Genomic DNA, 14,167 nt, shown 5'->3' on the forward strand with positions numbered 1-14,167 from the left:
TAGATACGGTTCTTTCTGTTTCCAGCGGTAAAACACAATCAGATTTATGCCGCTGGTCAGTACAGTGAGGATATTTAGGGTGAACCATTGTGTAAGGAAGATACGAAAGTTGCTGGAGTGGTCCCATGATAAACACTGGCTACCGGTGAAATTAGTAATGTTAGCGTTCATTGATCACAACTTGCAAACCGATTTGCCCTTGTGCACACATCTAGTGAAGGACCGTAGAGGATTGTTTAATAGCAGCTTAAAATGTTGTAGCATTAGGAAGCGCCGGAAGGGAATCTGTCATCATAACCTCACGTTGGGACAGGAGAACGTGCTAGCACCAACCTGATATCTTCAAATGCGTCGTACCGTGAAATATCCGACCGCTGTTGATGATTATTAGCTTTATTATTGATAGAAAGGGCGGCGCATTCGCCTGGGAAAATGATCTTCAGGGCATCATCAACCCGTATATCACTAAATTAAGGATGCTTGGGGCTCTCCCCGCTGCATCTCCGATTTCCTCTTCCCCTTTCATATAATAAACCAGCGCGTGTTCATTACGTAAATTGGTACGGCACGTCTGCCTTGTTGACTGTGCTTAAAATTAATTTTATTTTTTTCGTCGCAATATCGTATAACGATAGTTTACAAAAGCTTGTGTCTTTAAGGGGAAAAATATTTGATACAGTTAGCAGTTAAACAAACAGAACAAATCGTATTCAATCCATACGGAAACAGCAAACAAAAAATCTTTATCTTTTCAGTAATTTTCGCACATTCTTTCGAAGTTCTGGCAGTTTGGAATGGTAAATTAAAGGATTTAGTATGCACGCAGCGTATTCCAGGCATGTGAGGGCGCTTCGCACACTGGGGTAATAGAATCCATGAATTAAGTCGGCCAAAAGAATGTAGATAATCAAAGGCATATAGCACACCAGCACAAAAACGGCCAGTAGTCCAAACAGCTGTAAATGACGTGTACTTTCGCTTTCGGAATGTTTTGGTAGTGGTAAACGTGTCGTATCTCCTGTTAGTGGGGATGATGTATGTTTGGTGAGCGTTTGATTAACAGTCGCTTCGTTGGGCGCAATCTCTGAAAAATTATACAAATTATACAAGCAAAAGGATTACTCGGTATTATGCACCCATTCCGTACTCTATTAACGTGCTCTATGGGATTAAAAATCTGCACGAAAAATAACCTAATTATTGTAGTGTACTCTGTATACAGCGGTATGAACAATGCAAAATTTTTGTAAATACAGTAAGTTTTTTTAACTTTACCAGTTTTTGGTTGGCTGTCGGAATTCACTGGTTTCGCTTTTCTGCGTTTCTTAAGCTTTCTTTGAAATAATCGCACAAAAATAAACGTATAGATAACCAAAGCCAAGATGACAGGAATATTGAATCCTGCCAACTCAATAAATGTAGAATAAACCAGATCGGCAGCGAAATTCGAGCGACAGGTGGCGGTGTTCTGATTATACTTTCTTTCCATAATTCGATAGGGCAGCAAAATCGCACCCCACAAAATCCAGCATCCGGCGCAGATGTACCCGGCGAACCGAGCTGTCGCCATGTTCTTGTAAGAAAGTGGCAATACCAAAGACCACAACCGGCTACAACTGAGCAGCAGCATTCCTTGGCACTGAGAAATAAGGATTAAATCGTTCATGAAAAGTAGTGCCCAACATAGAGCCGAAGTTAGGAAAATATTCAACGTACGGAGGATGTATCCGGGCATAACAATGATGGCTATGAAAAAGTCGATCGTCGATAAGTTGAATACATACACATTAAAGGGTGTTAAAAGCTTCGGAAATCGCAGAAACGTCGCAACAATTATGCCGTTATAAGCTGCGGTCCCCACTGCCAGTACACTCATAAAGGTCACGATTATCTTTACATCGGGCGAAATTTCATTAGCATTGTAGAGTGTAATATTGTACGAGATCTCTGAAGTATTATTTCGGGCAGCCATTATGACAACTTTATTGATGATTGAATTACTAGAAAGGCTTATGCTTTATACATGTAGCAAGCAGTATTAATTTAAAGTAGAATATGATGTCGGCGAACAAAATAAGTTTTAATAACGTGGTGATAATTACATCGCAGATTACATCGTGCCTTGTTTGTTTCCGTAATTTCTGTTTGTCGCAATATTGCTCCACTGATCGATAAAGCCGCCAACCGGAATGTGCGCCGTCCTGCCGCGGTTACGGAAATGTACACCTAATTACAAACCTTTCTGCACAGCAATTCGATATGTATGTGGTTCGTAGAAATATATTCCCAAGGGCGCGCTATACACAGAATATCATACCAAAGTGAAGGAAGCCTTTTTTAATTATAAATTTAATTTTGTATCTTATTGGGCGGCTAGTGTAACTGAAGGGTTCTCACATTTTGTAGTCGATTTGCTAAATTAATATTATGTAGCTGTTCCAACAACATTACATTTATCGTGATTGAATCATGGTGCGGTATTATGAAATAATGAACAGAGCGCTATGCACGAATAAAACGGGTCAATTAAACGTATTGAATCAGAAAGTCACTATGTACCTACGCCCACTGTCATTGTCGCTGACTACGAAATTAAATTTTTCATGGACAAAAGCAATGCTAGTGCACTGCTCTGCCCGCACACTCTCACTGGAAAACTTTAATTTCATCAAGAATGTACATATTGCACACCAGTGATCAGCGTTGATTACCAGGTGTTATCGCCACAGGCTGCGGTGTTCCAATAGCTTCAAGCGGCATTTATGCTTTAAAGCTTTTTTTGTAACCACAATATGCTCCCACCGTGCGACATTGTGATCTGTAAAATGGAGTCGTGCTATAAATGGGATAATACTTTGGAGGAAAAACCAACCAAGAATGCAATGGAGACAGCAGTCTGTGTTCCGATGAAACTGTTAAAATGTTTTGGTATTCTTCCAGAATCTTATGCGGGAAAGTACCGGCGCTTGCTAATGACGTTGACTGCGTTGATTCTCATCTGTGGCGCATGGTTTCAAGTCGGTTTGATTGGTGGCTCGACCTACTGCCGGCTTTTTCCACCGGGCCCGGTTGTACGCAACGGACACAAAAGCAGTTTCCTTATGGACATGGTGCTGGCCATGCCGTTCCTGGCACTGAGTCTCCGGGCAGCGGCTCCGTTAACCGCTTTTGCGTTCAAGCGAAACCAGCTGCAAAACTTAATGTACGAACTAAAAAATCTTGTGGGTCGCGCATTTGATGGTCCCAATGCGGATCGCTGTTGGAATCGGTGGAAATGGCAGATAAATTTATTATCAGTGTGCAGTGTGGCGTACCTATGCGCAACCGAATACTTCAACTGGGAGGGTGCCTTCCTTCAGCTGAATCTAACGTGGACAGAAGGAAATCTGTATGCTCCATTGCCCCAGCTCTTTCCGGTGTGGACGCAAGTGGTGCTGTATGAAGTGTTCATGGAAGTGGCGTACATCCTGTCCATACAGATCTCCATCGTGCTAATCTTCTGTGCGTTGATTTTATCTGCCTGTGTCACACAGATTAATGACAGAATCCGCCGCGAAATAAAAATGCCGCATGACCTTGCACAGGCTACGGAGAGTATGCAGGATTTACTGCATTTGCACACGGATGTTGTGGCCGCATGTCGGAGTGTTAACGATACGTTGGGGCTGTTTTTTGCGCTTGCGTATAGTTTTGATTTTCTGGCGTTTGTATCCTTCATGACGAACTGGTTGCTGAACAGCACATTTATGCTGGATAATATGTGGATTATTGTATATGAAGTACTGATAACGGCGAACCTAGTTGTATGTGCCGGATTCTTCCTCATTCCGCTGTTCCGGATGTATGAACACGTCAGTGTTTTTGATTTCTTACGTTTAGAAAGCAAGCTGCTCATTTTGCTTGTTAAAAGGCAACTAAATTCGCAAATTAAATCCAAACTTTCATTGAAAGTGTAGAAAGAGTTATATTACAGTATTCTTACTTTAAACATTGAGTAACTGCGTAGCGCAGTGGCTTCTACAGTGTAAACTGCGGTGATGACCAAGTGTATTTTTATTAGTACAAGCCAGTTAGAATACTGCATGGATTTGCAACAAAACAGTGTATTTTGTAGGCAATGGATACACATGAAGTTCTATGCGATTATGCAGATGCGACAATTTCCATTCTACAAAACGAGAATGTACGTATGTATGTAAGTAGCTGTAAATGGTGCGTTTAGCCAAAAAATTAGATTTCTGCTTATGTGATTAATTTTATGGATATGTTGCTGCATACTGATGAATTTTGTCTGATTTCGTCTTTAGGATAGCAAACTACGAAGAATTCTTAAGTTATTTATGCATAAAAGCAAACATCAGGACATCGTTGTGCAGGGTTGGCATATGATTTACGCTACGCGACATCTCTTTGTGGCGGTAAGAAATTAACTAGTATTGTATACTAGTCGGGCGATGACGAGAAATTGCATTTTGCAGACGTTTTCCATTTGTGTATCGTTTATACTAGTTGCTCATGAACTCCTTCAGAAGCCTCACTACTGATCTCGAATGGGCGGTAAATTCGAATTTGGAACGACTTTGTTAGTTGATTGTCTCCCACAGATACAACGTTGATGTACGCCATGACTAAGCGTGTGCGGCCAGATATGAGCACTCTCACAGCAACACACATTTCCTAGTGGGAAAAATTTCGACATCTGTAATTTGTATGTGTTTAATCTGTAACGTGTGTTGCGTGTGCAAATCTGTAATTTATGTGCGTCATATGGCATATCTGCACAGAGCAGTCATAAGACGAGAAAAATTACGTATGAGATATACCAAACCCACTTGGTGATTTAAAGGTTCTACGTAACCCGTTAAGTTGGTTGTTAGCTCTTTAACATTATCAGACAGTACATAATATATATATGTTTTCGTGACCATGGCATGATCATTTTAAAAATATTAGGAGCTTCGATCTTTATTAAGGGAAGTGGCCCGGTACATGGTACCAAATTCGTGTACATGCACGAAATCTGTCACTTTCGCGCACTCCCAGACCCTTTTTTCTCTTGTTTTAAGTCATTCTGCAGACAAATGATTTGTATACACTGGCCTGAAAACCGTTTGCGCGCGCAACATCCGGTTCGCGAGTTATGGCTGTTAGAAAATTCCAAAAAGTTTAAATGCATTCAGGTGTACCAAAAGTCTCATTACGGACCGATCTCTTTCAGATTTTGCACATAAATGCGCATAACCACGAAGAACGTTTTTACACCGATCCACTGTTCTAGCATGTTTTTCAAATTTTAAAATGAATTTCAAAAATTTTAAAATTTATTTTAAAATCTGAAAAAAATCGTGAAAGTCTGGATCAGTGTAAAAACGATCTTCGTGGTTATGCGCATTTACGTGCAAAATCTGAAAGAGATCGGTCCATAATGAGACTTTTGGTATACCTAAATGCATTTAAACTTTTTGGAATTTTCTAACAGCCATAACTCGCGAACCGGATGTTGCGCGCGCAAACGGTTTTCAGGCCAGTGTATACAAATCATTTGGCTGCAGAATGTCTTAAAACAAGAGAAAAAGGGTTTGGGAGTGCGCGAAAGTGAAAGATTTTGTGCATGTACACGAATTTGGTACCATGTACCGGGCCACTTCCCTTAAAGAAAAAAACAGATATAATCCGCATATCATATACCTACATCTAGATATAATATGATGCAATTAAGATATGATGGATATGATAAATTATATCGTCCTTATACGTACGCAATAGTTATTTGTACAAGCATTTGTTTGCATGTGCGACAATTTCGTTAAGCTGTACGTGAAGCTGTACAAATTCCACTCCAGACACTTTTTCAATGGCCTTGGCCAGTGAGTGCCACAACAGACATGCAAGCAAACTAATATCATCATCTACTGTAATCATTAAACGAATTACATACAGTACTTAATTGTAATGGCCGCTTTATATCTTTAACATAACTTTTAATGCACAGGGTCCGCAAGCACGCTTTTGCAACGTTATCCGGTTTACACAGGCGCGAAAACCGCAGTCGTTTGTAGCCGGCAAAATTAACCAGTCGACTCTGTCATCCAATAGACTGCTTGGCCGTTAAGCCGCAAATTGTTCAGCCTGAACCTAGTCCAGTCACAATTTCTGGACGAAATTTCGGGCCTCAATCAAATTCTCGCAAAATGCAAGCGAGAAACTGGCAGAATTTATCATGGACGTTTTCTGAATCTAACGTGTGTCCGACGAGCGATTATCCGCTCGGGAATTTTTGCCGGCATACTGCCGTACCTAGGATAATTTCTGCCAAAATTTTATCCGACACCATTACCGGTCTGGTTTCAGGCCAGTGCAATTTTGCCGGTTTGTCCGATGGTGAGCCGACCGGATAACCATTCGCTACAATAATTGAGCTGAGTGCTCAGAACGACGGCTGCATTATACAAAACACTGTACCAATATCATGCAACGTGTATATGACAAACATTTTGTAAGTATCTGAAACCAAAACCAGCCTCGCGTGTGCAGCTTGGCCAGATATGCGCTGACAGAGGATACTTGCCTGGATTTGTTCGACTTTTTAGGCAACCGCAATTCCCGGTGTAGCATTTTTGCTCACAATTATATTTGACACTCAAGAGATCGAGGTCCTAAATTTTGATATATTTCTGCTGATCAGTTGGCATTTTTGTCAGCCAACCAAATGTCTCAAGTACTCTCTCTCAAAAGTTATTATCTGCATGGGGAGTATTATCACGTGGTTTATCATAAGTTAGTGTATCAAATGGAAGCACTGAATAATCAAAAAGCCAGCCTATGCAAAATAAATGCTGCACGTGAGCAGCCCAGGGTTGTAAAAAAGGAATATAAAAAGGGCAGTTGCATCATCCCGTTATACACGCTATGCGTATTATTCAATATTAGAGGAAAGATTATTCTCTTATTCGCCGTCGTTTTTCTCAAAAATGATCCTCACTACCGCTGCATTCAGCTTGGCTTTCCTTACCTTTACGAAAGCGCTCACGAACTTAACTATTGTGGGACCGAGCAGTGTTAAAGTGTGTGCCGGATTCCCTCCCGGCGCAAATCCCAGCGGCGCTTCGATTTCGTATTACCCGCAGCTGACATTTAACGTAAGTTCTGTTTTGAATGCAAAAGTGTAGATAAAAGTTATTTCTGGTAGTTTCCAGTTATTTCTGGTAGTTCTGGTAGTTAGTTAGTTTCTGGTAGTTTCTGGTAGTTCTGGTTAAAAGTTATTTCTGGTAGAAGTTTTCTGGTTTCTGTTTGTTGCTCAGTATGGAAATGTGCATTCTTATTTATAATTTTTTATAACGCAAACGCATTCAGATTTTTCTAGTATTTTCAAATGTTGGCCATTCCTTTGCGATTAGCAAATTGTTGACATATTTACAGGTAACGAATGCCCCAAGCGGAGTGCCACTCATCTGGGATTTACCGTCCAACGCGTCGCCGGTCGCTGGCGAGGGAGCACCCAGCGGCACCGCCGTCAACGCCAACAAGGGCATCAATTCGCCGGCTGTATTGTCCGGCAACGAAGCCAGTGTTTTCATCAGCAATATGAACTCGTTGGCCGGTGGGAACAGTACCAGCAGAGTCGGTATCTATGGCGCGGGGAATAACGGTGATCTGCCGTGTCCCACCAAAGTCAACAAGGTATCCGTGATTCCGCCGGAAACGTTAGAGGAAATTGCTGCCAGATGCTGCGCTTCTCGGTGTCACCTGGCACAGCTTCATCCGCTTACAGCACCGGATACAAAGACGTCAAGGTAACGGCGATCACAAGTCACAACGTGTTCGAGAAGCTAATTCTACGGCCTTAATATTTTGCAGGTCTGTTATGAGGACAGCAACACCTGCACCGTTATTTAAAACCCATGCCTCATACGCAGAAACCAAGGATTGCCTAAAACTGTAGCTGTTTGCGTGCTATCTGCATCAGCTGCTTAAAAGTTTTAATTCGTGTTCGAAATCGTTAAACCACGACCTATTAACCGGCTTTGCGGTTTAGTTACTGATATCGCAGCGGAAATGCCTATGCATCAAAATGTTACGTTACAATTTACAAAGAACCGAAAGCTTTTTTTACCAAAATGCCGATGGGACATTAAATCAGCTATCTACTCTGTATAGTGTATTTCTATCAGCACTCAACCAAGCAAATACCTATAGAAGGCGCATCGGTGATCATCTGTTTATATGTTGCATGATCAAACTCAAATTACAGCGTACTCGCAAGTAATATCTGTAAAGTAAATATTAATTATGTATATTAACCAAATCGCATTATGTGAAATTATGGCGGTATTTGCGATTTGTGATATGCACTCAGTTTAGCAAACAATACGAACATCTTGGATACAAATTAAAGGACTTTCGAATTACGTTTGTATATTCCGAGAAAATAAGATTGGAATGATTATCTCACAATTTAGCGATCTCTGCCGTCACCAATGACGCGACTCATTGATCAAAATGCGATCAAAATGTCAGTAAATTGATCATTTTCCAATATACAGTACTACGGTAATCGGGTCAAAATGTGATCTCATGGGGGTCACTTGTTGCTGCATAAGTTGCGTTATTCGCCGATCTGCAGTATTTTGTGTAGATTGTTTTGCCGAAGGCTGTTTTGCTGAACTGCAATTAACAGCAATTTGCAATTCATAAATTATGGAAACAGTAATCGGCTCGTGACAATCTGAAACAAACGTTCAAAGATTTCCCAGCTCGTTTCTGAGTTTAAGCGGTAGGTACGTGCAGCGTTTCAAAAAATGGTTTCTCTGACCACGGACGTTATAAGTACATCTAATCATGTCACAGAAATGTCACAGAAATTATGTGAAAAATCTTGATCCCGAGACTATAAGTTAAAGATTCACCACAACCTTGGTCCAGAGCGCAAATTTCACGCAGCTGGACTGCTGGACGACCAACGATTAAGTTGTTTGGTAATTCTGCACCGCTGATTAAACCGCAAATCGACGGCATCGCCCAGTAATTCGTTACAAAAGCGGAGCTATTGTATCTTTTCAGCCTGCACAATCCAACCTTCTTTAACAGTTTCAGTCGTTAACAGATTTTGGTTACGATAATTATTTAATAAGTATCAATCTGCATTTTTTATACATTTAATATTTTTAAGCAGTTGATAATTTATTGAATAAACCTTAATTAGTAAATTATTGAGAACTGTTTATTGACCTGATTACGTGGAAGGAGATATGCTAATGCGTTTACGAAAAGAACAGTAACATGCTCTGTCGTATACTCGTATGCACCCCATAACTGTCGGTGCATTCGGTAGTCAGATGGTTTCCGAGACCTGATCAGACTCAGAAGCTAACAATTGTAAGCAAACAGTGATGAACATTGTCATACTTAAGCAATTCTCTACCCGAGGAAGCTGTTCTTCAGGTTCATGCACAAAAGCAAACATCAGGATATCGTTGTGCAGGGCTGGCATATGATTTTCATTTACGCTACTCGGCATCTCTTTGTGGCGGTAAGGAACAGACCGGCGTCTATTGTATGCTGTGCACTCGTAGTCCGGAAATGGGATTGTTTTGATGTATCGTACTGACGAGCAATTCCATTTTACAGAACTTTTCCATCTGTGTGTCATTAAATTATATTACTTACTCCCAAACTACTTCAGAAGCCTCATGGTTGATCTCGAATCACCGGATTCCTGGAATTCGGACACTCCTGTCATATCTAACTGGTACAATAGACTCAACATTAGCGGTCGCCGTGGGTCATCGTGTGCAGCCAAAGATGATCGATCTCACAACAACATACGTTTTCGGGTTGCAAAATTTCCAAACTTTGCAATTGTGTGTGCGGTGGGCATTATCTGCACAAAGCAGTCACATAACGGTGGAAATTACACATAACGCATTATTTGATGTATAGGAGTACTATAATTCGTTAAAATTGATTGGTAATACTTAAACATTTCAAACAGCACTTGCTTCGGCATGTTTGAAGAACTTAAAGAAGTTATTTTCTGATACCATGGCCGATCTTGTCGAAATTACGAGTGTTAGAAGTTTTTTGACGGTGTTAAAAACTAATAAAAAGCCAAACACTCATACACATATGTATATACAAAAAACAATCTCGGCTTCGCCTCCGCATTTCTTGTGGTCCAAGGCCACTTTGTTTGATTTCGAATAAATATTTATTAGAGTAATGACGCTTTAAGCGTAGTATGCCCATATTTTGTACGTACGCCGTAGTCCACGTACGATTTACCTGTTCTTATCCGAAGCTTCTGAATTCTGATCGCTAATCCTATCAGCGATTCTGATTGTGTTGATTAGTCTGAGACTCTGAGTTTTGGGCTTGATCTTGGCAGATCTGTATGCAGTGTGTGCAGATTTGATATTGTTGAGTGGAGAGTCTGTAATCTGTATGCAGTGTGTGCAGTCTTCAAATTACGATCAAAGGTTATGAGATCCTGAGTGATCATGACCTTCTTATGGCAAAGCATTAGTGTGTACCTACCCACGCCTAACGAAATACAGATGTATGGTCGTAATAATAGTAGCTCTTATTACAGATCTGTACAGATATGTATGCAGTCCTGCGCATATGTACTTAGATTTTTCTGGCTTTTGGGCCACTTCTACTGAGTAACTTGGCAGGGGCCACCCTGATGCAGTAGCAGACGCCTCTGGGCGCGGCTACATAAGAAACATGCCGTATGCAGTTGTAACTGCATTTACTGCCAGTGTACTGAGTGTAGCACAGTAATGCAGTACAAACTACAAAGCTCCATCTAGAATTTTCCTACTGATTTTTTTTGTAAACCTTAAACGAGAGAGACCGAATTACCATTTACCACTACTGTCCGTGCAAAGAGTCCGGTGGTTGAGCGGTTGAGTTGTCATTACTGTCCAGTGCACAAAGCCCGTTAGGGAACCAGTGCCCGCGCTGGCACTACTGTCTGGTGCACAGAGCCCGGTAGGTCACCGGCCCGGTAGGCCTGTCACTTCTGGCCAGTAATACTGGAACTCTCCAGTCCTGCCCAGTGCACTTGCACTTTTTTAATTTAAATCTGATACCTTACAGACGGTGGGATTTTGAGTTTTTTTCTGGTAGTGGTTGTAATTACTGTAGCAGCTATATGAAATGGCACCACGTTTAGATCCGGCCGTAGCCTGCTACCTGCCAGATATCGCACACGTTACGTAGAACATCGAGCAGCGTGTGCGTCGTTATCCGTACACCAGACTCTGTGGTGCCATTTCATCTAGCGGCTACAGTACCTGATAAACATTATCTGCACAGCCAAAAGGAGGGTTTCCGAGGTTGACAGAATCATGGACTGATTTTGATAAGAAATCCGTGTTTTTGCGCTATTGCGCCGTACCGACCATGTTTCGACGAAATAATTAAATACAGATGTTACCCACATGCCATACGGAAGTCGCACAACGACTCCCGTACTACTATGTAGATGACCAACCAAACACAATCGTTAGAGCAAGCATCTCTGTTCTGAACAATGATCTGCTCCTACGCCCACCTCCAAATATCTGGATGATGTTGTTATCCAGATTCCTAGGTCACGTCCTGCACGGAAAGCTGTGCCGAATTTTTTCCATTACATACATTCGTTATTAACATTCAAATTCTTTTAAACCGGTTCCTGCCACTTTATGCACAAGACCCAACTAATACCATCAAGTATTGGGGACAAGTTGCTGGCTACATGGCTACATTATAAGGCACGGGGCCTACAAAGCATCGTTTTGCAGGTTTCTAAGCCGGTTTAGGCAGAAGCGAAAATCGTGGTCTTTTGTTACCGGCATAATTATCCGGTCGGCTCACAAGTCCAATCGACACCTTGGCCTGAATCGAAACCGGGTATAATGTTTGGATAAGATTTCGGTCCTGAATCAAGTTGTCGCGAAATACAAACAAAAAAAACCTGGCGAGTAGGATCGATCCCGGGCGTTTTTTGAATCTTATTTTGACGATTTTAAAGTAAGTGTCTGGCAGGCAATTATTTCTCCGGACGTTTAAGCCGATTATACTGTCGTACATCAAATAATTGCTGCCGCAGTTTAACCCAGAAATGCTACCGGACTGATATCAGGCCGAACGATTTTGCCAGTTTAGCGCAAAACGCTCACAATCAATTGAATGACTGAGCCGACCTGTGGCTACATTAATAAGTACTTGCTACATTAATATTGCTGAGTGTTGTGAAAAGACGGCTGCACTTTATCACATTATTATTGCGTATTCCGCTATCACGCACTGCTACCAGTATTTTGTGCGAGTCTATTACTATAGCCAGCCTCGCATTTACGGCATAACCAGATATGCGCTGACAGAGGATACTTGCCTAGATTCGTTCAAGGACTTTTAGGCAACCGGAATTCCCGGTAAAGCTTTTTTATTTGCAGTCATACTTGGCACTCAAGAGATCGAGGGTCCTCCATAATGATATATTTCTGCTTAGCATATCAAAGTTTATGAGCCAATCAGATTTTTCAAGTACTTTTCTCAGAAGTTAGTATTGGCATAGCGAATTTTGTCACGTGCTCAAGCATTTTCTAGTAAATCAAAATAATAGAATCACTGAGTGACTGAAAGGCAAGTATATGCAAAAACGGGCGTACAACGGCTGCCATGGAGCGGTCCAGGGTTGTGGAATATAAATATAAAAGGACAAGTGAATGATGCCGTTATGCTGTGCGCATTATTTAACTCTGCAGTAAATACTGTTCGGTTATTTGCCGTTGTTCTTTTCAAAAATGATCCTCGCCACCGCTGCATTCAGCCTGGCTTGCCTGACCTTTACGGCCGCGCTCACGCCGCTGACGATTGCGGGACCGAGCAGTGTCAAAGTGTGTGCCGGATTTCCTCCCGGCACAAATCCCGGCGGGTCTTATTTGTCGTATTACCCGCAGCTCTCCTTTGTTGTGAGTTCATTACTTTTTTATTTGCTGAATATTATCAAAATGTGATTTTTTTCTGGCAATTTATGACGCTATCATGTTTATTTGTATTTTTTAATCTCTTAATTGTTAATCAATTTTGAAGGATCAACTAACTGTTAGCATATTCACAGGTAACCAATGCCCCAAGCGGACAGACACTCGTCTGGGATTTACCGTCCAACGCATCGCCGACCGCTGGTCAGGGAGCACCCAACGGCGCCGCCGTCAACGCCAATAAGGGTATCTACTCGCCGGCTGTCCTGTCCGGCAACGAGGCCAGTGTTTTTGTCAGCAATCTGAACACATTGGCCGGTGAATGCAATACCGGCAAAGTTGGTATTTACGGTGCTGGGAATAACGGCAATCTGCCATGCGGCGCTCAAACTAACACGGTCTCAGAGGATTCCGCCGGAAACGTTAGCGGTAATTGCTGCCAGATGCTACGCTTCTCGGTGTCACCCGGTACAACTTCATCGTCTTACACCACCGGATATAAAGATGTGAAGGTAACTGCCCATAATGGCCAATAAAAATCACAATGTATTCGGGGAACCATTTTTTATGGTCGGAATTTAATTTTTTGCAGGTGTGTTATCAGGATAGCAACACCTGCACTGTCATTTAAAGGAACATGCTAAACAGAAGACAACGACTGCTTGAAGCTTGATTACTTGCTTTCTAGCTGCTTCAGCCGCCTACAGTTGTTCCTAGCTTAAATCTTATACACGTGATCGTCAAACTAAGAACTTTTGAATTTTACTTATACTTTTTTTCGTACTACAGCGCATATGCTTGCGCAAGAAAAGACTACACTACAAATAATTAATGCCTTCTTTTGCGGAATGCCGATGGAATGTGTCATCAGTTATCGTCAGCATTCAGCCAAGCAAAGACAAGCGGTTTATTAATTATCACAGAATTATTTACGTCCTGTATAAAAACTGAATTATTCGTAAAATCAACAATGGTATTTTTTATTAAGTTCAACTACTATATATATACAGAGCATATATACTTATTGTTATTTAATAATATTAATACGTGCGATAAGCGCTCGGTATAATATCTTGGGTACAAACAAAAAGGCTTTCAATTACATACATATATTTCAACAAGAAAACATGGGAATACACTTTTTTTATATAATACAATCAACCAGTTGAAAAACAACACAAAACCAAATCAGT

At 41.3% G+C, this 14,167-nt stretch overlaps 2 protein-coding genes across 2 annotated transcripts; both read left to right on the forward strand.

Moving 5' to 3' along the window:
- The first annotated feature begins 6,830 nt into the window (after positions 1 to 6,830).
- On the forward strand, positions 6,831 to 8,145 carry LOC129589661 (uncharacterized). The gene is made up of 3 exons (XM_055484496.1): positions 6,831 to 7,139; positions 7,420 to 7,793; positions 7,858 to 8,145. The coding sequence occupies exons 1-3, from the start codon at positions 6,972 to 6,974 to the stop codon at positions 7,940 to 7,942; spliced, it is 627 nt and encodes a 208-aa protein (XP_055340471.1). The 5' UTR covers positions 6,831 to 6,971; the 3' UTR covers positions 7,943 to 8,145.
- A 4,524-nt stretch (positions 8,146 to 12,669) lies between these two features.
- Positions 12,670 to 13,944, forward strand: LOC129589663 (uncharacterized). Its single transcript, XM_055484499.1, has 3 exons — positions 12,670 to 12,962; positions 13,112 to 13,486; positions 13,567 to 13,944. Exons 1-3 carry the CDS (start codon positions 12,795 to 12,797, stop codon positions 13,603 to 13,605), a joined length of 582 nt encoding a protein of 193 aa, XP_055340474.1. The 5' UTR covers positions 12,670 to 12,794; the 3' UTR covers positions 13,606 to 13,944.
- Positions 13,945 to 14,167: the final 223 nt, after the last annotated feature.

This window comes from Paramacrobiotus metropolitanus, unplaced genomic scaffold (genome assembly GCF_019649055.1).
Source record: "Paramacrobiotus metropolitanus isolate TYO unplaced genomic scaffold, Prichtersi_v1.0 Parri_scaffold0000036, whole genome shotgun sequence".
Taxonomy (NCBI): Eukaryota; Metazoa; Tardigrada; class Eutardigrada; order Parachela; family Macrobiotidae; genus Paramacrobiotus; species Paramacrobiotus metropolitanus.